Genomic DNA, 26,253 nt, shown 5'->3' on the forward strand with positions numbered 1-26,253 from the left:
GGGAGGAAGGGGTGGGTGAGTTGGCCTCCAGTCACAGCCTTGCTAGCCCTTCACTAATGTGATCCTAAAGGAATTTGATTCCTACACTCTTGGGTTTTATTAACAGCACTGGATTTTATTTTCATTTTCATTTTGGGGGCCACACCTGGACGTGCTCAGGGTTTATTTCTCGCTGCTGCTCAGATAATACTCCTGGCAGACTCAGGGGACCATATGGGATGCTGGGGATCAAATCTGGCTCACTGCATGCAAGGTAAATGTCCTACTCACTCTGTACTATCTCTATGGCCACCAGTCACTGGCATTTTAAAATTTCAGTCCCAAGAGATAATATTCTATTTTATGTCCTCGATGAGTACTTACAATGTTTATCACAGAATGGTTTTATGAGGTGAGTACAGTATGTTAAATATATATACATATACACAAATATATATGTGTGTACATATACATATGGGCTGGTTGAGAAACATCAAGAAAATTGCCCATCACTGCAAAGGGTCAAATGCAGAATTTTAATCAAGGCCTCTTGGCTTCCCAAGCCCCTATTCTTTCCACATTCCCATGTTTCTTTTTTTTTGAAACTCTGAGAAAAAGACAAACTATTGTTGGAAGAATATGCCAAGAGTTTACACTTCATTCTCCTTGGCCAGCTCAGGCACTCCTGAAAGAGTCATTATTAAGGTTGTGGAGTCAAGCTCATTCCTCTCTGTTCTGTGGCCTGTTTTCTGACTGAAACTAGAAAAACAGACACTCCCAGAAGAGAACCACCACTCCAGCTGGCAAAGCAATACGGGGAGTTGGGTTCTTTCCATGGTGCCATTTTGCCCTGCGGGAGAAAGTCTTGTCATGGGAGTGGGTGAGAGCAAGAAGAGACCTTAGCAATCACCTCAATCAATATTTTACAGATGAAAGAATGAGTGTTACTTTCTAGAAGAGCAAGTGCCCATCCCAAATCCCGCAAGTGAGCTGCAGGGCTAGACCAGGAGCTTCCAACCCGCCTCTTTGGTCTGGGGCCTGGTTGAAGGAGGAAAAAGTGTTTTTTTAAATTTTATTTTATCTTAATTTTTATTTTATTCTGGGCTCTTTTTTTAAAAAGGTTTAATTATCTTTAAAGTATTATAATTTTGGGTGGCTGGCGCAATAGTACAGTGGGTAGGTGCTTGCCTTGTTTCTTTTTTTTGAAACTCTGAGAAAAAGACAAACTATTGTTGACCGTGTTGTACACGGTCAACCCAGCATCCCATATGGTCCCCTGAGCACTTCCAGGGGTGATTTCTGAGTGTAGGCCAGGGGTGACCCCTGTGCATTGCCAGGTGTAACTAAAAAAAAAGCATAAAACAAAAACAAAAAAACAAAGTTGTTCATGATTGGGTTTTAGTCACACAATATTCTAACACCTGTTTCTTCAACAGTATACATTTCCCACCATCAATGTTCTCAGTTTCCCCTCTTAGCCCTCCCCGCTTCTGTATGGCAGGCAACTTTCTTCTCTGTCTCTGTATCTTGTGGAAGCTTGCCACAAGTGTGTGGGGAGTGGAGGCCAGTTAGGATAGAGATTAAACCACCGTAACAATAACAGTTGGAAATGATCATTTTGGACAAGAACTGAGTGCTGAAAGGAGGTAAAAGAATATACATGTTAATGTTTCAGTACCTGTTTTTTTTTGTTGTTGTTGTTTGTTTGTTTTTGGGTCACACCCAGTGATGCTCAGGGGTTACTCCTGGCTCTGCACTCAGGGATTTTACCTGGTGTTGCTTGGGGGACCATAACCAGGGATTGAACCTGGGTCAGTCACATGCAAGGCAAACACCCTACCCGCTGTGCTATCACGCCGGCCCTCAGTACCTGTATTGTAAATCATAATACCCAAAGAAAAGAAAGGGAGGGACTCTTTACCTTTTTCTTTTTGTTTTTGGGCTACACCCACTGTGCATAGAGCTTACTCCTGGCTCTGTACTCAGGGATCTTTCCTGGCCAGCTTGGTAACCATATGGGTTCACAAATGGAATACTGTCTGGGCTGGATCAATAGCACAGCGGGTAGGGTGTTTGCCTTGCATGCGGCTGACCAGCTTCCATTTTCAACATCCCATATGGTCCCCCAGCACTGACAGGAGTAATTCCTGAGTGCATGAGCCAGAAGTGACCCTTGTGCATCGCTGGGTGTGAACCAAAAAGCAAAAAAAAAAAAAAAAAAAAAAAGAAAAGAAACCAAAAAATGGAAAACTGCCCCTAAATTCTCATTCCTTGTCTGCCACTAACATGCAAGGCAAGCACCCTACTATCTCTCTGACCTACATTTCAGTTACACTCCAGTTTCTTATCCCAGTCGTAGAGAAAAAGAAAGAAACTCCAAGGTCAAAGATTTAGTAAGAGACAGACTGGGATAGAAAAGGAGCTGGTCTGGCTTCAGAGTTCTGTTGCATCTTTGCTTTATGGCTAATTTATTAAGCCATTTTTTGGGTTGGGGGCCACACTTACCTTGTGGGTGCTGGCCTGACACTGGCGGTCAGATGGGAAGTGGAGACCTTTGTCTTTGCATGTGCCCCTATTTATGTCTCCAACAGTCAATGACATGACCTAGGGACATGCTTGACCAACTTACCATCAACATCTTCGATGTTATTTTTTTCCATTTTGGTGACACAATGTGGGCATTCAGGTCACGGAGATGTGGTCCACAGGTAAGAAGCAGCAATGTAAACATGTCGAGATCATGTGTATTAAATGCTGTTTTGGTTGAACATGACATTTCTAATATTCAGGGATACACTGATTTTCAGGTTGACCTGAATTGAGTTTGACCTTGGAAAATGTCTTAACTCCATTTGGAGCTATTAATAAAATGTGTTTTTGGACTAGTTCAAGAAATTGAGGCCCCTATTTTTCTCTTTTGTTTTTTGGGCTACACTTGGTAGTCCTTGGAGTTTTCTCCAAGATCTGTACTCTGGGGTCACCCCAGAAGTACTTAGGGGACCATATGTATATGTGGTTTTGGGTATTGAACCAGGGATTGACTACATACAAGGCCAGCACCTTATCCCAGGTACAATCCCTCTGTAATTTTGAGACCATACCCAGTGCTCAGGGGTGCTGGTGACTCAGTTCTTAGGAGTTGCTCCTGCCAGTACTAAAAGTGACAATCAGTGCGGGGACCCAAATGTGGGACTTCTGTATGCTAAGCCTGTGCTCTAGGCCAATGAGGCAGCTCCTTGCCCCCAAGAAAAAGATCTTACTAAATTAACTGTGCAATTTTGGGCAAAGTCTTTAAATCCTCTGGGTCTTCCTTTTATTTTTCTTTCCCATTGGCACAGTGAAAAAGACAGAACTAAAGATTACTCTGAAGTCATTAGGTACAATCTCTTGCAACATTATAATTTTATGGATTTCCACTGAAAGAGAGCTAAGTTTTGCAAAGCTGAAGCTACGCAGCTGTCAAGTTCCATCTTGTGCTAAATGCCACAGCTTAAGTAAGAATTATTGTCCTAATTCACACTAAGGTCAGTTTATGTTTTATTTTTTTATGTATTTATTTATTTATTTTGCTTTTTTTGGTCACACCCGGCAATGCACAGGGGTTACTCCTGGTTCTCAACTCAGCAATTACCCCTGGCAGTGCTCAGGGGACCATATGGGATGCTGGGAATCAAACCCGGGTCGGCCACGTGCAAGGCAAATGCCCTACCCGCTGTGCTATCGCTCCAGCCCCCAGTTTATGTTTTAAATGTAAGTTCAATTAAGTTCTTGTTTGATGACCATAGAACAGAATAACTTATGATGGTTTTTCACTGGGCTGGAGCGATAGCACAGCGGTTGGGCATTCGCCTTTCACGTGGCCTACCCGAGTTCGATTCCTCTGCCCCTCTCGGAGAGCCCGGCAAGCTACCGAGAGTATTGAACGCTGTGTGGCAGAGCCTGGCAAGCTACCTGTGCGTATTGGATATGCCAAAAACAGTAACAATAAGTCTCTCAATGAGAGACGTTACTGGTGCCCGCTTGAACAAATTGATGAGCAACGGGATGACAGTGACAGTGACAGTTTTTTCACTGTAACCAATTCACTGGAAAGCAGTGGAGGAGGCCATGAGCCATGGGTATTGGTGGAAGATCAAAGCCTCATGGAAAATACATTGAGTTGGAAGTCAAACTAAGAAGAAGAGATGAGTCAGAGTGTGGGAAATGTAAATGGTCTTCATGAAGGAGTGAGGGGAGAGTAGCTTTACCTGTTGACTTGATTAAATGTCTCAGAAATTGTGTCTGTGAGTAGAGACCTCTTTCCCTCTATGGTTGTAAACACTGAACATCTGGAGAAGGGTGGGTATGGAGGACACATTCTTCTGCCTTTTTATTTTCTATTTTGGATTTATGAACAGTAAAGATGAGAAAACCAAACCTCCCTAAAAGAGCACAGTATTAACAATAATATTTGGTATCCTTTAGTTCGGTTTTGTTCTCATAAAAATATTCCCTGCTTCATCTCACTCCAAATTGCCTCACTTAGAGAAGCTAATGCTTGCTGTCCTTTGGTCTGACCTTGGACCTAACCTTATCTATCCTTGGCTCAGAACTTTTTTTGGCCAAGAGAGGCCTGGGAGGGGTTTGGCTTCTTTTGTTTAAGGCATTTGTTCTTCTGTCCCGGAAGTCAGGCCTGCTGCATCCATCCCAGGTTTGGCCACTCAACATTTGACACCACAGTAATAAATATAAGTGATAACGCCTCTCAGATGTTTCCTACATGCCAGCCTCTGTACTAAGTGCTTTATGCATGTTGTCACTTTAAATCTTGCTGCTCTCCCTATGAAGTAGATGAAGTAGGTTGCCTTTCTATGCATGTGGAAATTTCCATTTGTGGAAGTCAGAGGGACTCTCTATGTAGTGTGTATTTCCATTGTGGGTAATTGTGGAGAAGCATCTCTCCTTACCTCCCCAGTAGGAACAATGGACTATAAGGTCTCATTAGCAATTGAGCTTTTTCATGCACTTTCATTGTTTGTTTGTTTTTGAGTCACACCTATGATACTTAGTGGTTCCTCTGGGCTCTGTGCTCAGGAATTATTCCTGGAGGTGCTCAGGGGACCATACTGGATGCTGGGGACTGAATCCAGGTTGGCCGCATGCAAACAATATACCCTTTCATGGTCTTTTCATTCCATGGATAATCCTTAGCTTTGGGAAGGCTTGGGTACCGCATAGGGAATGGAAGCATTCTGGTAAGAACTGTAGTGTGTGACTTCGGCCCCTCTATGTGTGATGAGTAGGAGGAGCACTTTCACAGAGTGAGGCTATGGCATTTTCAGGGCATTTTTGAAGCCCAGTTATGCGGGAGTATAGGAAGAATGGGCTGAACTGGGCCAAATCTCGCAGAGAGAAGGCTCCCTGGATCTTGCCACCTGGATGCTGTTTTCCGCTACCAGGGCTTTGGGGTGGATGTGTCTAACTAAGAAGGCTTGCTGAATCAAAGGCAGATCGGGGTCCTCTTTCCAAAGGCATTTCCTGCATTGTGTCTTTGAGACTGGACCCCTCTCTCCAACCCGCTCATCGAGTTCATGGCCCTTTCCACAGTGCCTATGGGCCTTTTTCTTCAGAGGGTAGAGCCTCCAGGGAACCAAGAAACTAGAAAAACCTCCTTCCAGATAGTTACATGCCAAGGAAACTTAGCTCACACTAACTCTATTTCTTATGCTACTTTCTTTACTGTATGCTCTTTCTATTGGTGGGGGCAGGGTGGGTAAAGGCAGGGGTGGGTGGTTGTGGAGGGAGGGTGTTGTAAGGGTATTGGAGCCTTACCTGGCTGTGCCAGGGAGCTACTTCTGGCTCAATTTTCTTTTTCTTTTTGGGTCACACCTGGCAATGCACAGGGTAACTCCTGGCTTTGCACTCAGGAATTACTCCTGGCGGTGCTCAGGGGACCATATTGGGATGCTGGGAATCAAACCTGGGTTGGCCTCGTGCAAGCTAAACGCCCTATCCTCTGTCCTATTGCTCTAGGCCCTCCTGGCTCAATTCTTGCTGGTCACTTCTGGCAGTGCTTGTGGGACCATATAGTAGCAGGGATTACATGCAAGTCATGCATGCCAGCCCTTTGAACTATCTCTCTGGTCACTGGACTCCTTTTCTGATCTTTAGTTTGAGGCTCAAATGATTCTCTTTAAAGCCATCTACACGTCCCTACCCCTCTCTAATTTTATACCCCAGCAACAAAGATCTTTTGTTTATAATTTCTTCTAATCCGTCTCCTTTATCTACACTGCAACTTTTGAGTGAGAGTGCATGAAGAATTCAGCCAGCTTTGGTATTTGGCTCAAACCTGTTATTCATTTTGGACCTTAGCTTTTGCCTTTAGAAATCTGAATAACCAAATGCCTATTTCAACATTTTTCCTGCATCCCTAAACTTGGCTGTTATCATGATCATGTGAAGGAATGGGTGACTGTCAAAATTAAACAGCTAAAGCATTAGTCATGAGAACAAACTAGGTCATTTGAATTGATTGCTAATATCTGAAGTCCTTAGAAATATTGGTGAACATCCTGGAGCCAACTGCAGTATTTTACTTCTGAATTTTTTAAAAGTGTCAGATTTCTGTTGTTTAATGGAAATAAGTAAAATTAAAATAGATTATTCAAATTAAAATGTTTAATAATAATGGTTATGAAAGTTTATATTATATACAAAACAATAAAGGCTTCTCACAGAGTTAAAAATAGGAAAATTAATTGACAATGTATATAAACAATAATAGGAGATATTATGTTAGAAAAATTTTAGGGCGATTCATGTATTCTTTTGAATAAGTATGAAATTTTAATTAGTATAAGTACTATTTAATAGTATGAGGTAGAGGGGCTGGAGTGATAGCACAGCGGGTAGGGCGTTTGCCTTGCACGTGGCCGACCCGGGTTCAAATCCCAGCATCCCATATGGTCCCCTGAGCGCCGCCAGGAGTAATTCCTGAGTGCAGAACCAGGAGCAACCCCTGTGCATCGCCAGGTGTGACCCAAAAAGCAAAAAAAAATAATAGTATGAGGTAGAACAATAGAAACGAGATAATATAATTTTACCATGATATTTATAGCATTAATTAATGTATTAGCATTTATCATGTTAAATGAAATAATCCTTAGAATCTATGCTTTCTCTTTGTTGGTGGGTTGGACTGAGACTTTGGTGGAGGGTCTGATGAATCTTGCATACATATAGAGAGGCATTAGACTACGAGATTCTGTAATATTGAAAATTAATGGTAAAACAATTTTAAAAGGATAAAACAGGAAGAACGATGCTTTTAGGAGAATGTTTTCATTGTGTAAAAATTTCATTCAGTTAAGTATTCAAATGTTAGCGTATAGATCAAAGAGATTTCACAGAGTGAAAATCTCCAGACCATGAATAGAACATTGTCAATTTACCTCTTACCCTTTCCCAGATTATACTCCCTCAGGCTACCACTATTCTGCAGCTACCATCACAGACTACTTTTGAATTATGCTTATTTATAGTTAATACAATTTAGGTCATGAGTCTTTCACAAAATGTCCTTTTTGGAAATCCTCATTTTGGGAGGCTGCATTCAATGCATAAAATTTTACAACTTCAAAATTTTGCTAGGATGTCTTCAAAATTGTCAGAAAAATAACGAATAAAGAGTACTGAAGAATTGTGGAAAAAGAAATAAAGTGAAGTGAAGATAAATATCAACTATTGTCAAGGACATTGCTTTTCTATGCACCTTGGTTGAAAATCATCACAGTAATCATAGTATGGTGACCACAGTACATATAGATTTTACACTCAGTCACTTGGCATTTGGCCACGATGTACTAAATTTAGTAACCTCTGTTTTCAGTTCATTGGCCTCACACTCGTCTTCAACTATTCTGTATTCTACCCTCTTTTCTTTCTGCCATCACTTTTATCCCTCATGATGTCAAATCACCCATAGCCAGACTCAGCCTGTAGGCTTGTCCTCTATTTATGGAACATGGGAATGACTCCAGCAAAGAGAGCCCTCAAGGATCATTGAATGGGGTGTTCATTTGCTTTGGTCTGACTATTTCCCAAAAGTGGATCTGACTAGATGGGAATGTCACTACTACTGGTTTACTTTTTGGGTCACACCTGGCGTTGCACAGGGTTTACTCCTGGCTCTGCGCGCAGGAATTTGTCCTGGTGGTGCTCAGGGGACCTTGTGGGATGCTGGGAATCAAACCCAGGTCGGCCGCATGCAAGGCAAATGCCCTACCCACTAAGCTATTGCTCAAGCCCCTCCTCCGCCCCCCCACCCCCACTAAGGCTTTAGAAGCGCCATTTCCAAGTCTTCTGTGATCCTATTGGGTAAGTGGTATTGTTTCCCCTTTGCTAGATGGAAAGACAGTTGCAGAGGCTCAGAAGTGTGCTCAGAAGAAGACAGGAGTGGAGACAAGAATTATAACCGGTTCTATTTTGTTCCAAAACGTTCTCTGACTCCGGTAAGCAGTAAAGAAGCACAGGAGTTCTGGGGACAGGGTAGGTAGAAAGGACACTCCAAACTGGGCCAAAGAGGCCTAATGAGGTAGTTGAGCGCTGAGGCAGGGTGGGCTGACAGTGAGACGCGCTTTACCTGGGACTGAGAGGAAGGACAGAAGGGCAGGGATGGTCAGGACTATGGGCTCGGAGTGAGGGGCTGCCCGGATGAACCAACAAGAAGCCAGATTATCTCCAGCTCAACTCAGGAGGGAGGGAGGGAGGGAGGAACAGTATGGGTAGTCCAGGGTGGACAGGGAGATGGCATTTCCACATTTCAACCCATCAGGCCTGGGCAGATTGCCAGGGTGGAGAGCCAGGGAAGCACTGAGGCAGGAGAGATCATTATCAGGAGGAAGGAAGCTTGCTCTGGCAGCTCCCACCAGCCTGTTTGTGACAAGCAGGCTTTGGGGCAAGGAAGTCCACTGAGGTCAAGGGAAATGTGATCCTGGAGCAAGGGGATGAAGCTGGGACACTCCCCTGTGCCTAGGCCTTCAGGCCAAAGGGATCTAGTCAGAACCAGCCCCAGAGTCCAGGTCAAAGAGCAACAGGCTGGAGAAGGAGAAGGGACTTTAGAGGGAGGGAGAGAGAGAGAGAGAGAGAGAGAGAGAGAGAGAGAGAGAGAAAATGAAAATGAATTCAGATCCCTGGAAGCATCTCATACAGTCTCTTGGCTAGAGAGGTAATGAGTGACTTTTACTGTGGTCAGCGCAGGGTAGCTGACTCCTCCGAGCTCTCGGGGTATATTTCTTCACGTGAACTCTTACCTAATTCTCTTCTCCCTACAGACTTGCTTCTTTTTAGCCAATGGTAAAGTAGACAGGGCACTCTGTTTGGAGTAAGGAGGCCTGGCTGCAACTCAGGTTCATCTACGCTCCAAGCTGGCAAGCTCTTTAATTAAACTTTATGAAATCCCATTTTCCTGATCCCTGAAGATGGCATATTGTCCCTCACCTTGTCAGCCTATCTCATGGAGCTTCCTGTGGTGACACCATGAAATGCTAGACAAACACCAGGAGGTGCTGCCGTGTCTCCGGGTTCTCTTCCTGCCCCCTCTGAGCATGGGTCACCCTACTGCCATGTCTGAGCTGAGAAAGTCAATGGCCGAAGAACAGGAGGTGCCCTGTCCCTAAATTTCACCCCGTCTTTCTTACTGTTTCTTCCTCATGTTCAGCTGCCATGAGAAGGCGGGGCAATGGAGAGAGATGTACAAAGACACAGACCAGGAAACCCATATTCCCTGTCACTCGCTCAGACCCACTCTAGGAGAGAAGCCACAAAAAAGAACTGGAGCTGTTCTGGAGCTCCGTCTCCTGAGGTGTCAGCCTCCTCTCACCTCAGTCTCAGAGGAGCTTAAGCTAGGAGGGGCCCGGAAGATGAAGGGAGAGAACGTTCTGGGCTTAGGAGTGGTGCTGAGCCCTGGTAAAGATTCCAGGCACAGCTCAAGTGGGAGGAGGGCTGGAGACCTAAATGACTTTGTCGAGGTGCACAGGAAGCAGCGGCAACTTCCAAGGGTCCCTTTCTTCAGGAGGGTCACAGGCAATGATGAAGGACGCGTTCATTTGCTTATCTTTGTTTCTTTTTTTCTTTTTGGGTCACACCCAGCAATGCTCAGGGGTTACTCCTGGCTTTGCACTCAGGAATTACTCCTGGCGGTGCTTGGGGGACCATATGGGATGCCGGGGATCGAACCCGGGTCGGCCGCATGCAAGGCAAACGCCCTACCCGCTGTGCTATCGCTCCGGCCCCTTGCTTATCTTTGTAGTTGCAGTCAGGGTACATCCCTGAGACTAGATGACAGTTGGTCAAGGACACTGGCTCTGGGCTCTGGTGGCAGTTATCCCACCCATTCTTGCAGGCTATGTTGGGGATCTGACAGGTGTTGGCCACACTGGAGAAGGGTTCGTGCAGGAAGGTGTTAAGGTTCTTGCAGCGTTTCTTGTCCTGGTTGATGGGTCTCATGGCCATGTTGCATCTCTTTGGGCTCAGCTGCACGTGCTGAGTTTCAAACCATTGAGCTGAGGTCATATTCTTGGGCTTGGCGCTGACAGGGTGCTGGGCCACCCACAGTGCCAGCAGCAGGAGCAGCAGCAGGGGGCAGGACCGTGTTCGGGTGGGTGCCATCTCTCTTGGGGGCATGGGCAGTCAGAATGGAGACTGAGTCCAGAGCAGGAGGTGGTCAGGAATCAACTTTCTCTGACACAGCTGCTCTGATCACCACCCTGCTTGTACCCCGTGCCCCACCTTTGTATGCCCACAAACCCTGTGATCCCAGCTCTTAGCCCTGATGAAGGGATCATCCCTTCACCTCAAAGTCCAACCTTTTTTTTTTTGCTTTTTAGGTCACACTCAGTGATGCACAGGGGTCACTCCTGGCTCATGCACTCAGGAATTATCCCTTGCAGTACTCAGGGGACCATATGGGATGCTGGGATTCAAACCCAGGTGGGCAGCGTGCAAGGCAAACGCCCTCCCTGCTGTGCTATCACTCCAGCCCCCAAACCATCTTTTTCATTTTGTCCTCTGACCCCTCCCGTTCTAGTTTCCCTCCCTCCTGTACCCTTTCACGTGTCCTCATATCCTCAACTCTTTCTCTGTCCCCACCCTTCCATGGCCCTATCCCATCTCCTCCATCTCCCTATTCTTTTTCCACCCCCCAAATCACTCTCCTCTCCCTAAGGACCCTAGGTGTGTTCCCCAGCCCAGAGTCCCTTCTCTGACTGGTCACTCACACAAGTGTGCTCTTTTCTGGTTTAAAACCTTCCCTTCTCAAGCCCCTCATTTCCCTGGTGTCCCTCAGAGGCCTTCCTGTTCATGGAATCCTGGCGCGGTGTCTCTGACCACTGGGCTTCAGCTATCTGAGGGTCTCCGTCTCCACACCTGTCTCCTCCACGAAGGCCTGAGCACGCGGCTTCTGTCTGCGCGTGGCTGGCAATATCCTGCATCAGGAAATGAATCAGGTTCATGCGTCGCCACGACATGGCTGGAGGGATGCCTGTGGAGCTGTCTAAACAAGCCCAGCAATGTGTACCTGTCTAAACAAGCCTAGCAATGAGGAAGCTGAAATCCTCACCTGCAACATCTGTGTCCTGGCCACAGGGGCTTTGTTTGGCTTTGTCTTGGGGCCACTTCTGGCAGTGCTCAGGGTCACTCCCAGCTCTGTGCTCAGGGCTCACTCCAGGTGGTCCTGAGGATCAAACCTGGGCCCCTGCAGGCAAAGCATGTGCTCAGCCCAGCCCATTGAGCTATCTCTTCTGGCCTGTCTTTTGTTTCTGATTTTGTTTAGTTCTGGCAGTGTTTAGGACTCCCTCTTGCTTCTGTGCTCAGGAATCTCTCCTATTAGGCTTGGTGGGTGGGGGTGGGGGGTGGTATGGGTAATGTGGATTGAACCCAAGTCAGCTGCATGCAAGGCCAGTACCCTACCTGCTATTCTATTTCTCTGGCCCCTGGTCACATGGTTTTGATGAGTAATGAAGCACCTGACCCAAGAGTCAACCCAAAAGTATTTCAGGAAGAGCTGTCACTTCATTCTCTCTGTTTGTGATCCAGGAAAGCACAGTCACTGTGCTGGTAAAGAACTTCTTTTTTCTCCCACCTGAGACACAGAGAGAAGAGCTGCTTTGAATATTTTCCTTCCTTCCTTCCTTCCTTCCTTCCTTCCTTCCTTCCTTCCTTCCTTCCTTCCTTCCTTCCTTCCTTCCTTCTTTCCTTCCCTTCGGTCCTCTAAAACGTTCAGTGGTGATGCATTCATTGCAGTACTTCACCTTGTGTGTAGTATTGTGTTCATAGGCCTTCCACGCATTTTGTGCTCCTTGTCACTGAGCTCAGATTTTGGGTGGGTGTGTTGTAAACAGAGGAACCATGACTTCAGCCCCAGGACCTAAGCACACCCCATTTGTATGGTTTCTTACCACTGGGACTTGTGGCTTATCTCCAGGAGGAAATGGACGAGACAGGGAAGTGGGTGAATCACTGCTGTCCGGAAAGCCCAGTACCACCCCAGCTCAGCTCTTCTACAATGACTCACTCCTCTGGGGCCCTCCAGTCCCAGGTGTAGACCAAGATCACCGAACTCTACCTGGAGAAGGCCCCCAACACTTCCCATCCTTCACTCTTCCCCTCCCTCCTTGCGTGAAAGGCTATCCAATTTGAGAATGCTGTTGTCTGTTTGCAGTGCATTCTGACCAGCCTCAGACCTCCTTGCCATGTGTGCCCTACCTCCCCTGCCCCCTTCCTTTTCCCCAACCGTAGGTAGTTACAGCTGTGTGGAGAGTGGGGCAGTGCTGGCCCTGCAGTTTGGAGCACTGAGCCACAGAGGCAGAGTGGCATCCCTGTCTCGGAGTTGGAACGCTGGGCACAAATAGTATTTGTGTTTTTAAGGGATCTCAGGTTCGACTCTGTTCAACTAGTCAACAAATATTTATGTGCCAAGGTGCTTGGGATAGATAAATAGAGCAGGAACAAAAGAGAAAGAAAATCCCTCTCATTATAGAGCTAGCATGTTGTTAGAAAAATGAAATCTAGAAAAAAAAAAGAAATTTAGGGCTGGGGGGTGCAAGCTTGGTGGTGAGCTTACACGTGTGAGCTTACATGTGTGAGGCCCTGGGCTTGATCCACACATGCCCCTGAGCACCACTGGGGGCAACCTGTAAGCAACAAGCTGGGAGAAGCTCTTGAGCACTGCAGGCTGTGGAGCTCAAGTGAAAACAGATAAAAATCTAGGAAGTGGTTCAGTGGGCTGGAATGCATGTTATGCATGAAGAAGCCTCAGGTCTGGTCTCCACACTGCACACCCCCTCCCCAAGCACTGCAGGAAAGGAGCCCCTGGACATCCCACCAATGTGACCTAGAAGACAATGAACGAATCTAGGTTTGGGGAATGACTCATGGGAGAGCACCTGCATTGTAGGCATGAAGATACGAGTATGGTGCGGCCCCATCCCCACCCCACCGCTGTTTGGGATTCTAGACCTCAGCCGAGAGTTCCAACTCTGGGACTCTCCCCTTCAAGTGTGCAGTGACCCCTGGTCCCCATAGCCACAACAAAAGGGAAAAGAAAGGGGGGGAAGTTTAAAAGGAAAAAATGCAGGGGGCACAGAGGAATATTGAGTGGCTTAATACTGCAGTGGCTTAGAGGCTTGTCCTGCCAGAGCCTAAGTTCCTTCTGTCTGCCTGTGCCAGGCATGATCATGGTAGCTCTCCTGTCTGTGAACCCACCGCAAGTGATTTCTGGTTACAACACAGTCAGGTGTGTGCAAGCATTGCTAAGCACCACAATGGAAAAGATGTGTGAGTACCATGGCCTGAAAGTGTGATCTCTGGCATGCAGGTGTGTGAGCACAGGGACCCCAGGTGAGAACCACTGGCATAATCTCTGCCTTGGATAAAGGTGGTGACCCCTGGCATGTGCATATGTAAATCCACAACCCAAAGTAGCACCTTGGTGAGAATATAGCACCTTGGTGAGACTATAGCACCAGGGTGAGAATATAGGACCATAGCCTGATGTGTGACTCCTGCTGAACACCAGGTCTGAAATATGTGTCATAGCCACTTTTGTGTGTGCCAGCTCAGGTCACTGCAACACCCACAACAACAAAGGGAAGGGGGGTGGCAAATAAAAATGTAGTAAGCAAACTGTAGTAAAGCAGAAAAAAAATCTATTTTGCTCAAAGTGATCATTGTAGGGGTAGCTCATTAGCAAAAAAAAAAAAAAAAAAAAGACTCAGTTTCCATCCCCAGCACCACAAGGTCCTTGGGGCACCACTGGGAGTGGCCTCTGAGCACTGCTGGCTGTGGCTCCCAAACAGAACAAAAAAAAAAAAAATGGAAAACAGGATGGGGCTCAGTAGGCAGTGATTTTAAAGGAGAGCCATTGGGGCCAGAAAGATAGTACAGCGGATGAGATGCACGCCTTGCATATGGCTGACCTGGGGTTAATTCCTGGCACCACGTCAGTCTCCCTGAGCACAGAGCTTGGAGAAAGCTCTGAGCTCAGTGGGGTGGCAAAACCAACCAAGTCCCCAAATAAAATAAATCCCCAGTCCCAGGTCATTGAAGTGAGTGACTCTGGGTCAGAAAATTGAAGTGAGACTGGATTTTTTTCTTGCCTGAAAGGATGCTCCAAGGAGATTGAAAAACTCTGCAGAGGCCTGGGCATTGGAGGAACAAGAAGACCAATAAACAGGATTAGAGACGGGAGGTCAGGGCCGGGAAAGCCTTAGAGACAGAGAAGAGCTCTGAATGTAATGGCAGCCCTGGGAGGGTTCCAAGAAGCAAAAAAGGCAGTACTGTTTAAAGGTCACGGCGGGATTTTGAGTCAGGGAGATGAGTATTTGGAGACCAGGGAACGTCTCATTTTAGTGTGTGTGGAGCAGAACTCTGGGTTAGGATGAAGGATCTTTCTTTCTCCCCTGCCCCCGCCCCCCCCCCAGTTTTGGTGTCACACCCAGCTGTACTCAGGGCTTACTCCTGACTCTGAGCTCAAGGATCACTCCTGGTGGTGTACAGGGGACCGTATTTGTGCCTGGGATGGAACCCCGGCCCAGTGCTTGCAAGCTAAGCACCCTACCCTCTGTTCTAAGGTCCAGCTCAGGAAGTCAGCGCTTTGGAAGAAGCGGTGTTGGAGGTCGGAAGCACCACTAGATGGCAACAGAGACCGGGGAGCAGGTTTCCCCGCAGGCCTGCCCCCAGCACCCTCTGGGGCCTGGGCTGTGGGAACAGCCTTTGCTGTTTTGTTCAAGGTGCTTGAATCTCTGCAGTTGGAACTTCGGGGTGGACAGTTATGCCTCTGCTGCTGTAGAAATGCAAATGCTTGGACACGAAGCCCATGGTCTCCAGCAGACTGTGGACAGAATGTGAATGGAGGCTGGGGCGGCTGGAGTGGGTGGTAGGTCCTGAGCTCATTTGCATTCTAGCCAGGATGCCTCACTTATTATTCTAGAGTGGGATGTTTCCAAACCACAGCTTGTCCTGCCCTCTGCTCCTGTGTTTTCCTGTCATTAGAATTATTCTGGTTCGCTCTTTAACTCCATTACACCGGGCTCTCCAGAAAGGCTGCCTGAGTGCTGTGTGAAAGTAAAATAAATGTGGCCCCACTGTCGCAGGAGGCAGGAAAAAAAGGGGAAAGCTGGAAGGGCCAGCAGAAGGGACAGGGGTTAAGAAGCTCGCCATACATGCAGTCGGCCCTGATTTAATCCCTGCCATTAAATATGGTCTCTTAAGCATCAGACAGAGCTGGGAGTGACTCCGAGCACTGTTTGGTGTTGCTCCCTGTAGCCTCCAGGGAGTAAAGCTAAAGCTGAAGTGGCAGGGTTGAAATCTGTGTGAGTCAAGCTGCAGTCCTCACTTGGCCTCAAGCACTTGATGAGACAGATGACTTTATTGGCCGAAACCACACAGTGTCTCAGATCTGCTTCACTTTGCCACAGAAGTTGCCATTTACCAACTCCCCCCCCCCCCCCGCCCCTTCACTATGTCATGGAGAGAGATGAAAGATGGGAGGAGGAGGGGAAGATTAGGGAGGGCCACAGACGGATCAGAGTCTGGCAGAAGGGAGAGAGAGGAATCGAGAGAGGCGAGCAGAGGACAAGTTGAGGGAAGGAAAGAGAAAGCCCCTTGCGAGCAGCGTCCAGCTGGGCTGGGAGTTTCTGCCTGGCTTCTTTCTCTTCTGTTCTTCTGTTTCCAGAGTCCTTTTGGCCATTGGCCCAGCTTCTCCGGGCTGCCGCTGCTTGTGCTGCCACTGGTGTGTGTGTGTGTGTGTGTGTGTGTGTGTGTGATGTGAAGTCATTGGGGCAGTATTGTGAAAGTCCCAGCGGTGCCAGGTGGACCTCTGCCTGTCTCTCCTGCAGGACAACAGCTGCTATTTCCTCTGTCTGTACAGGGAGGGGCCTGGGAGAGTGCTGGGCAGGGCCTGGACAGGGGCCCACTCTTCAGAGCCCAGCCTCCCTCCACCCCCTTCCCCCTGCAAAGCCTGTGGATAGGATAGAAATCCCATGTGAATTTGCCCCCAAGCACAAGCAGTTCCAAGTCTTCTTCTTCTTTATTTTTTTGGGGTCACACCCAGCGATGCACAGGGGTTGATCCTGGATCTGTGCTCAGAAATCCCTCCTGGCGGTGCTCGGGGGACCTTGTGGGATGCTGGAATCAAACCCAGGTTGCTGCGTGCAAGGCAAATGCCCTACCCACTGTGCTATTGCTCTAACCCCAGTTCAAAGTCTTCTTTTCCTACCTTTGTGGCTCCTGGGATGAATAAAGGTAAAGGGCTGGAGATTTGGACACGCAGAAAGGGAAACACACTGCAATTTGGAATCAAACCTGGGACTCATGGAGGGTCTTTGAATTCTCACGCTCTCTCCAGGAGCAGCTGTGGCCTTGAAGAGACAGTGCCACAAAAGGCCATGGTCCTCGGCTCCCAGACCCACGCTGTTGAACAAGCCAGGGGGAGGCGAGGGAGACCTGTCCAGGTTGAGAGTCCTCAGCAGGTCACTCTGTCTCCTAAACCACTGCGGGTTTATCTGCATTCAGTTTCCCAGCTATCTACAGAATAAAAGGCAAGTTCCTCTGCATGAGCATCACGGTCTGCTGCCATCTGGCAAACCTGTCTGTCCAACTTTATTTTTGACTTTTCTCTGACTGAATACCTTAACCCCTGCCAGGCTGGGCTGTGCTCTCCTTTCTCGACATATCTTTCAGAATCCTGTCTCTTTCACCCTTTACTTTTCCTCCATTGCTTTACTTGGGTGCTCAGGCAGGGGCAACTCTTGGTGTGCAGCTTGGGGTTCTTCCCCAGAGATTTTCCGCAAACCAGGGAGTGCCAGGGATCTGACCTGGGCCTCCCACAGGTGAAGTATGTACCCTGACCCTTTGAAGCACCTACCCAGCCCTCCTCACCTAATTCTTGCTCATTGAGACCCAACCCAATCCCCAGGATGACCCTCTCCTCCCTCTCCCAGGAAAACTTCTGAGCCTCCTAATTTGGAAGAATCAATCGTACCTCTAAATCCTACAGCCCTCACTCTTTTCAAGGCCCATGCTTCTTTTCCATGGGTCATTATTTAATTCCTTCTTATAGATTGAGCTTTTCTCCAATTTAGACTTCCAGTGCCCAGGAGACAAGGACCCTCTCTTACATCTTTTGTCCTCTCGCAAGATATAATATAAACTCTTGCCTATGTGACTTTAGCTGACTCAGCCTCTGCATGAAAAGGGATCCCTCTGTCCCTGAATGATCTCAGTCTTCTGCACAGTGCTGGTGAGCAATCACTGGAAGTGACAGTGCTGCTTATGGACTTCAGCCCCAGGGCAGGAGGAAGCGATGACAAGAAGGCCATGGTTGACTGAAGCAATCCTTTTGGGCTCAAGGACAACCCGAAAACTGTAGGTTGTTTGAGCAACTCGACCACTAAAGGGTTGCCACAGAAATTGTGATAAGCTCAATCAAGGAAATACTTGGGAATTGTGATGAGCTCAATCAAAGAAATACTTCATCACAGGAGTCCTCCCGGGAGCTGCATCCTTCAACAGTTGTTGATGCTTATTGTTGGGAGGGAGGAGCAGAGAATGTGTATATATCTTCATGCACAGGCCTCTTTTAGAGAAAAAAGCAACTCCGAGTTGCTTTGGCAGTGAGTTGTCAGCATTCCTCTTTTTGGCAGCTGGGCTTACCCAGTGGTGCTTCATGGGAGCGCTTACCAGCTCTGTGCTTGGGGATCACTCCTGGCCGTGATCAGGGGACCATGTGGTGATGGGGAACCAAATCCAAGTCTCCTGAATGCAAGGTATATTCTCAGTCTGCTGAGCTCTCTCTCTCTCTCTCTCTCTCTCCCCGACCTACCATGAGCATTTCTTTTGTTGTCAGAAGAACTAGCACTGTTATAGCAAATTCTAACAAAAATATCTCAAAGTCTCAGCTTTTCGTTTTTTAGTTTTGGGACTGTACTTGGCAGGGCTCAGGGATCTTTCTAGCAGTACACAGTGAGCTATGAAGTGCCAGGGATCAAGTCTGGACCTCCTACATGCAAAATATACACTTAGCACATTGATCTAGCTCTCTGGCCCTGCTAACCATTTTAAATCTGTGATAAGTAAGTCTGTCTTGTTCAGAAATCATTAGACCTGAATTTCTCAATTTTGCTGTTTACATTTTGATTTGGATAGTTGTTTGGGAGCTGTCTTGTGCAATATCTGATATTTGGTGGCATTCCTGGCCTTTACTCTCTAGGCACTAGTAGCCCCTGCCAAATGTAACAACAAAAATTTCCAGATGCGACCAAATTGCCTTCAGTGGAGAACCACAGAATTAGACATAAAGCCTTGTGAGAAACCTACTGTCCCTCTAAATATTAGTTTCTCGTGATCAGAGAAATACTTCAAGGGTTAAGGCATATGCCTTGCATGCAGTTGGTCAGGTTTGATCCCCAAGTACCACAGCAGGTGCCCCCCTGAGACCCACCAGGGTGGTCCTGGTATATGCCCTGCCCTGCAGGACCCAAACATTGAAATACCGCCTGGTTGGCTGAGAATAACTGAGTGCCCTGGGCCTCCTGAGCACTCCTTGTTAGGATCCTACAGCCCCAAACAACCTAATTTCTTCCTTTCCAGGTTGTCTTGTCACTGTCATTGTTACTGTCATCCCGTCGCTCATTGATTTGCTCGAGTGGGCACCAGTAACGTCTCCATTGTGAGACTTGTTGTTACTGTTTTTTGGCATATCGAATACACCACGGGTAGCTTGCCAGGCTCTGCTGTGTGGGCGAGATACTCTCGGTAGCTTGCCAGGCTCTCCAAGAGGGGTGGAAGAATCGAACCCGGGTCGGTCTCGTACAAGGCAAACGCTCTACCACTGTGCTATCGCTCCAGCCCAGGTTGTCTTGTAAATATAAAAATTCCAATGTGATGGGTAATCATTCCAGGAATCTCAGGCTAAGGCATGGACCACGAGGGTCTTAGAATGGATGCAGCAATGCTATGGCACCACACGGGAAGGATAGATTTAGGGGATAGATTTGAAAACTCAGACTCCACTGGGGACTACAATTGGAGAAGGAAGGCTCATCACACACTTAATATTTTTTGTCCTGTATTCATACCTTGGTAATATATGCTCATATGTGTGTCTTTCCAAATGAATTGTAAGTTTACACTGAACCAGAACAGTCTTATTTACCTTTGTATTTTCCCCAGAACTTGTCCTCGTGCTTTCAAGATAGCATTTAACAAGTATCTGTAAAAAAGGGGGAGGGGAGTAGGAGCTGGATAAGTAGTACAGGGAGTAAATCACTTGCCTGACCCTGGTTTAATCCCCAGCACTGCAAATGTTTCCCTAAGCCCTGACAGAAATGATTGCTGAGCACAGAGTCAGGAGTAATCACTGAGCACAGCCAGATGTAGCTCAAAAACTAAATTAAAAACTTTTTAAAAACAAGCAAAATGGGGGCGGCGACGGAACAATAGTACAGTAGGTAGGTAATTACAGGGTGCTTGCCTTGCATGAGGCTGACCTGGGTTTGATCCCCAGCATCCCATACGGTCCCCCATGCACCACCGAGAGTGATCCCTGAGTATTCCTGAGTAAAACCTCCCACTCTAACAACAATAAAATAGAGCAAAATGGATTCATTGCTAATAAAAATAGCAGGAAGGTGATGACTTTTAACCTCCTTCCTTTTCCTTGGATGTTGTGATGCCTGGCAGCTGCACATCAGTTCTGCTACATGTATATTCATAGTGGTGCTCCAGACACTGGCCTTTGTTGTAACACTGAGTATCTCAGATTTCAGTGACGCCAGGACCACACTAAGTGTGTTGGGTAGGGTGGGGACCCAACTCTTGAACTCTGGGTCTCATCTTGGCAAAGCAGGCTGTCTGCTACTGAGATACCCCTGGCTCTAGGAAGATAAATTTAAGTCACCTGGTAGAGGGGTTTCTAGCTGGCTGAGCAGGATGGAGGAGAGGGCACCTAGCCAGTTGTGGGAATTAAAAACTGAGCCAAAAGATCACTGTAAAGCTATTGAGTGAAGGCTGGATAGCTAAATAGGCTGCAGTGCATAGAGCATGTGCTTTGCATGTGGAAGGCCCAGGTTCACTCCCCAGCACTGTTTCAGGAACGGAGATTTGAACCACTGGGTGTGACCTAAAAATAACCAAGCAACAACCAACCAACAGATGATGTTAAATGAGTTGGTGCAGAACTTAAAACATCAAACCCACTTATAGTGTTTAACGGTTAAAGGAACTTTCATATTTGCTCTCATTTTGGCTCTTCTTTTTTTAAAGTTTCCAGGGATTGGACCCATAGCCTGCACACATTAAGCACATGCTCTACTACCAAGACACATCCAGACATCCCTGGCAGTCTGTCTACTTGTACATCTCATGAGGTAAAGAAGATATTAATTCTATTTTGAAGTAGAGGAAACATGGGGCCAGAGTGATACTATGGCAGGTAGGGCACTTTTCTTGCATGGGACCAACACAGGTTTGATCCCCAGCACCCCACATGGTCCCCCAAGCCTGCCAGGACTGATCCCTGAGCACAGAACCATGAGCACTGAGCCCTGAGAACTGCTGATTTTAAAACAAAACAAAAAGGAGGAAACAGAAGTTCAGAATTTTATCCATTATCAGTCCCTGGGCTCTTCCCAGAGCAAGTTTCTTTTTGTTAACTGTGCGTGCAGAGGTGAGTGGTGGTGGTGGTAAACGAAGAGAAAGACCAAGAGGCATGTTAAGTCCTTCCTCTGCACAGGGATGCTGTAGTCTTGAGCAAAAGGAGGAAGGCTTTGGACTGGGACTCTGAGTGGCAGGCTTTCTCAAAACAAAGGTGACTCAGCCTGGCTCAGTCACCACCTGCAGGGGCTGCCACTCTGGGCTGGACCGAAGATGGTCCTGAAAGGTGCAGACGAGCCACCTGTCTGTGTGGGTTTCCTTGTCTGGCTAGGCCATACTTGCAGCCTTCCGAAGCAGGGCCTCTGGCTGGGTCTATGTGAATGGCTCGGTGGGGGCGAGAGCTGGTAAACGAGCAGAGTGGCATTCTAGAAAGACAACACAGCATGAGCAAGACCTGAAGGCGGATGGGGTCATAGAGAGGGAACCAGGCAGGGACGGAGATGCAGCTGGAGACGTGGCAGGGCCAGATCTTAGGTCCTGGAAAGGGCATAGCCTGACTAAAGGTGGAGGAGGGTGTGCTGTTCAGAGGGAAGAAGCGGGCACGAAAGGGATGGGTTTGACACGAGCTTCTGGTGGGACTGTCAGGGCTGCCTGGCCAGAGCACTCTGGCTCCTCCTGAGTACCCTGGGTGCCAGGAATCGGGTGAAAAGCTCTCTGTCTCCATTTTCCGCAACCCCAGTGTTGCCACAGGGTGTGCAATATCACTGTTGTGAACAGAGGAAGAGATGGAAGCTTAGAGGGATGGGTGGAGCTTGGAAGGAGCAGAGACAAGGTTTCCATTCAAGTGTGTGCCCACCCCTCCTAATAGATGGGGTGGGACAGGGGTGGATGCCTGGGATCACACTCCTCTTCCCAGCGTAGATAATGGACGTCAGTGACAGATCGCACCACAAGAGAAGTGAGTTGAGGGACTGGTGGATTCATTTTCGGACTCTGATTAGCTCAGTCAGAGGAGCAAGTCAGGGCTTGCAAGGTAGTACAGTGGGTTAGGGTGCTTGTCTTGCATGCATTTGATCCATGTTTGATACCCAGCACCCCATGTGGTCCCCCCAGTACTGCCAGGAATGATCCTTGAGCACAGAGCCAGGAGTAAGTCCTGGCTACTGTAGAGTATGGCCTAAAAATGAAAGAAAGAAAGAAAGAAAGAAAGAAAGAAAGAAAGAAAGAAAGAAAGAAAGAAAGAAAGAAAGAAAGAAAGAAAGAAAGAAAGAAAGAAAGAAAGAAAGAAAGAAAGAAAGAAAGAAAGAGACAGGGAGGGAGGGAGGGTGGGAGGGAAGGAAGGAAGGAAGGAAGGAAGGAAGGAAGGAAGGAAGGAAGGAAGGAAGGAAGGAAGGAAGGAAGGAAGGAAGGAAGGAAGGAAGGAAAGAAGGAAGGAAGGAAGGAAGGAAGGAAGGAAGGAAGGAAGGAAGGAAGGAAGGAAGGAAGGAAGGAAGGAAAGAAGGAAGGAAGAAAGAAAGAGCAAATGTAGGCAGCCATGAATTAGAAACCCAATAAAGTTCTCTACTCCTCCTTCCCTGGAATGACACAATGGCTTTGGAGCACACCGGGGTTCTGGTTGTGATCCCTCCTCTCCAGGGTGATCAGCTCTCAGAGAGAAGCCCACATCTGCGACAGTACACTACAGGCAGGCCAGGCTGAGGGGACTGACTGGCAGGCTCTAGGGGGCTGGTTCTTAGAGTCTGGTGAAGGCACAGGAGTGCAGCCTCCTCCCAGCACGATAAACTACAGCCAAAGTAGTCCAGGTGGGTTCTGGTTAATCCATCCCTGTTACAGCCAGGCTAGACTGGACCCAGCAAGCCTGTATGGGGCCTTGGAGTTGGCCCACAGAGGTTGCCAGGCACACTCTGCTTCTGAGAGGGTTTGAGGTCTCACTGGGACTGAAGATGGGGCTGTGGGGATCCACAGGGAGGTCTCTGATGGCTGTCACTCGGGTGGGAGGCCCTTGCCAATGTGGCCTCCGGGACTCCTGGGAGTGGGATGAGCACAGAATCTCTCTGTTCTCTGAGGGTCAGAAAGCAGCAGCACTTTGTTCCTCAGAAACATAACAGTGCTTTCCTACCCACCTTTCCAAGGTACCGGGGCCTGCGGAGCAGAGACAACATCAAAGAAAGTTCTGGGAACAGAGAGACTTTTGGTGAAGTTGGAACAAAATGTTCTGGCGACATCAGAAAGGAGGAGACGGGAGAGCCCTGTCTGTCTGCCCACACAGCCGGCCCCCTCAGCCCAGGAACGCTGCTTGCTCCCAGACCAGTTTTTGTTCAGAATCCTCCTAACCTCTTCTGCCTTTGGGCTGTCCGTGACCTCAGGTAAGAATCCTGGTCTTTCCTCAAAGTGGGGCAGAGAATCGTAGCTCAGAAGGTTCCTCTAAACTCTCTGTATTTTTGCCAGAAGGCTGGACCAGTGCCAGGGTAATTGGGAAAATTTCTCACCCAAAGACCACTTGTCTGTGTTACAGCTCATGTGCTGCATTGAGCCAAGACCCCGGGGGAAGGGGCAAGGCAAGGTGGGGGAATGGTTGGAGGTGTTGAACCAGCTAGAGGATGTGGGGTATGAGGACTGGGTGGATAATCTCTGAGGAACATACAGTTCAGTTCTTAGAGCAGTAAGGGAAGGCTGGGGGAATATTGGAAGCTTCAGAAAGGGGTGGAAAGTCACTCCGGCTCTGACTCCAACTAACCCCCTGAACTCTCTCAGCAGGAGGAATGAAACCCGCTGTGGCCTGGTTCCTATTCCTCCAGCTTGTTCTGGGGCCAACTCCTCTCACGAGCCTGGGGACGAAGGAAGCCATAAAGAACTTCCGTAACTTAAATGTGGATTATCCCAGGGTTAAATTCCACAAGAATTTTCTGGACTACTGTAATGGTATAATGACCCTTGTGAGGGGCACAAGGCAGTCCCCAGCTTGCCCAAGGATCCATTATGTGATGCATGTCCCCTGGAATTTGATGCAGACTTTCTGCAGAAAAAGTGACAGCTTCTGTGAGAATTACAATGAATACTGTGCGCTCACCCCAGATACTCTGCCCCTCACGATCTGTTCCCTGAGCAAGAAACAGTCGCTTAGCAGCTGCCGCTACAAATCTATCATCACCAACCAAAGAGTCTACCTGCTCTGCTCCAAAAAGGAAGATGCACAGCCGATGGGTATCATTGGCATCTTTTAGGGAAGGAAGACTTTCCTTCCCCAACACGCTCACCACGACCACACACCAGCCTGTTCTCACCTCCCACACTCTAATGATCAAGGTGTCCTCCCTGACTTCAGACACTAGGAAGAGGGGTGGGGGGATGTTCAGAGCCCTGGCTATCAGGCAGTCATTCTGTCATCTAAGGTTTTTCTAACTTGTTTACCTCTCCCTTCCCCCTCCCCCCTCTCCCACAGACAGTCTTACCCACCCAAGTAGCTGACTATGTCCAGTTGGCAGCCATTGTCAGTCCACACCGGCACCGGGCCAGATCCTGAATCCTGGAGGAAGGCCCAGAGCCTCTGCTCAGCCCATGGCAACAGGCACCCCGCTCTGTGTCTCAGCTCCCCACCTACCAGTTTTCTCTGTCTCCCTCCATTTCCCTTATAACTTCCTCTTGTTTATTCACCCAAACAGTGATTATCTCTAGTAAGAGGAACCTCTGCATTACCTGACCCTCATCTTAGCCTCACTTCTCTATAAACCACCTTCTCAGTCCCAAATTTGCTCCTCCCCATGAATTCGTAGTTTTTCACTTCATTAAACCTACGTGTTCTCCCTTCTCCTATCACAAAGTCCAGGCCAGCCTCTCCCTCCCACCCCATGCTCCTTTACTTACCCTGTCTTCCTGTCTCCTACCTCATCCTTCCATCCTTCCCACCTGGACCCTCTGGAATGTCAAGTTATCTTCTCTGATGTCAATGTTTTCTTTTCTCAAGACTCTTCCTAACATCCTCCAAAACCCGAGATCTACTGCTGACAAGGGGATCTGAGCTATAGTCACAAAAAGCTAAAACCACGTCTGGGCTATGTAGGATATAGTCATTGAAAGAAATAGAATGTTTTGGTTCTGGTTTGGGGGCCACACCTGTCAATGTTTAGGACTTACTCCTCGCTGTGCCAAGGGTCTGATCGGGTTCCACTGCATGCAAGAGAAATTCTCTCCCACTTTACTCTCTCTCAGGCCCCTGGATGAAACTGGGTGAAGAGTATACAAATTTTATTCTGTACTATGTTTGAATTTTCATGTGAATCTATAATTACTTTTGTTTTTCTTTTTGGGCCACACCCGGTGATGCACAGGGGTCACTCCTGGCTCTGCACTCAGGAATTACCCCTGGCGGTGCTCAGGGGACCAAATGAGATGCTGGGAATCGAACCCAGGTCAGCCACGTGCAAGGCAAATGCCCTACCCACTCTGCTATGGATCCAGCCCTGAATCTAGAATTACTTTTGAATTAAAAGAGAAAAAGCATACATCAATCAATTTGTCTCTGTTCCTTTTTTTTTTTTCCCTCAGTACATTAAAGCCTCTATCAGTCTTGAAGGCACCACTCTTACCATCTTTCTCCCCCCAGCCTTTGGTAGATGCTCCATCTCGTGCATACTACCATGGGGTGTGGGCAGGGAAAAGCTCAAAGGAGGTCTGGGTGTTAAAGTACATTCTTTCCCCCGATAACTCTAAAACAAACTCTTTTTTTTTTTGTTTTTGCTTTTTGGGTCATACCTGGCAATGCACAGAAGTTACTTCTGGCTCTGCACTCAGGAATTACTCCTGGCCATGCTCAGGGAACCATATGGGATGCTGGGAATTGAACCGGGGTCAGCCGTGTGCAGGCAAATGCCCTACCCGCTGTGCTATCGCTCCAGCCCCTAAAACAAACTCTTCATAGAAGTCAGGTTACAGATTCTTGGCCCATTTTGCTGCCTTTTATTTCTCTCCCATCAAAACCCTAGAGAACCAGGGTAGGGCCCAGTACCCCAGGGCCCCTGGACTGATGCAGGAGGGCAGTAGAAGCTTCAGGTGCAATTGGATGGAACTTTCTGTTGGTTTAGTTAAAGTAGGTAGAAAGAAGGTAGAATTCTTATGGGTTCATGAGCGTTTTGTTTTTTTTTT

The 26,253-nt window shown here is 47.8% G+C and overlaps 2 protein-coding genes and 1 non-coding gene across 3 annotated transcripts; 1 reads left to right on the top strand and 2 right to left on the bottom strand.

Annotated features, from left to right (window-relative positions):
- Nucleotides 1–9,686: 9,686 nt before the first annotated feature.
- Nucleotides 9,687–10,653, bottom strand: LOC129403381 (ribonuclease 8-like). The gene is made up of 2 exons (XM_055130799.1): nucleotides 10,252–10,653; nucleotides 9,687–10,070 (listed from the first exon to the last, which is right to left on the bottom strand). The coding sequence occupies exons 1-2, from the start codon at nucleotides 10,642–10,644 to the stop codon at nucleotides 9,972–9,974; spliced, it is 492 nt and encodes a 163-aa protein (XP_054986774.1). The 5' UTR covers nucleotides 10,645–10,653; the 3' UTR covers nucleotides 9,687–9,971.
- Nucleotides 10,654–12,272: 1,619 nt separating this feature from the next.
- On the bottom strand, nucleotides 12,273–12,398 carry LOC129404075 (small nucleolar RNA SNORA11). The gene has a single exon (XR_008629673.1). It is a non-coding gene; the product is annotated as a small nucleolar RNA SNORA11 (small nucleolar RNA).
- Nucleotides 12,399–23,288: 10,890 nt separating this feature from the next.
- RNASE13 (ribonuclease A family member 13 (inactive)) lies at nucleotides 23,289–24,335 on the top strand. Its single transcript, XM_004609502.2, has 2 exons — nucleotides 23,289–23,477; nucleotides 23,866–24,335. Exon 2 carries the CDS (start codon nucleotides 23,874–23,876, stop codon nucleotides 24,333–24,335), a length of 462 nt encoding a protein of 153 aa, XP_004609559.1. The 5' UTR covers nucleotides 23,289–23,477; nucleotides 23,866–23,873.
- The last annotated feature ends 1,918 nt before the right edge of the window (nucleotides 24,336–26,253 follow it).

The sequence above is a fragment of the Sorex araneus genome, chromosome 3 (assembly GCF_027595985.1).
Source record: "Sorex araneus isolate mSorAra2 chromosome 3, mSorAra2.pri, whole genome shotgun sequence".
Classification (NCBI taxonomy): domain Eukaryota; kingdom Metazoa; phylum Chordata; class Mammalia; order Eulipotyphla; family Soricidae; genus Sorex; species Sorex araneus.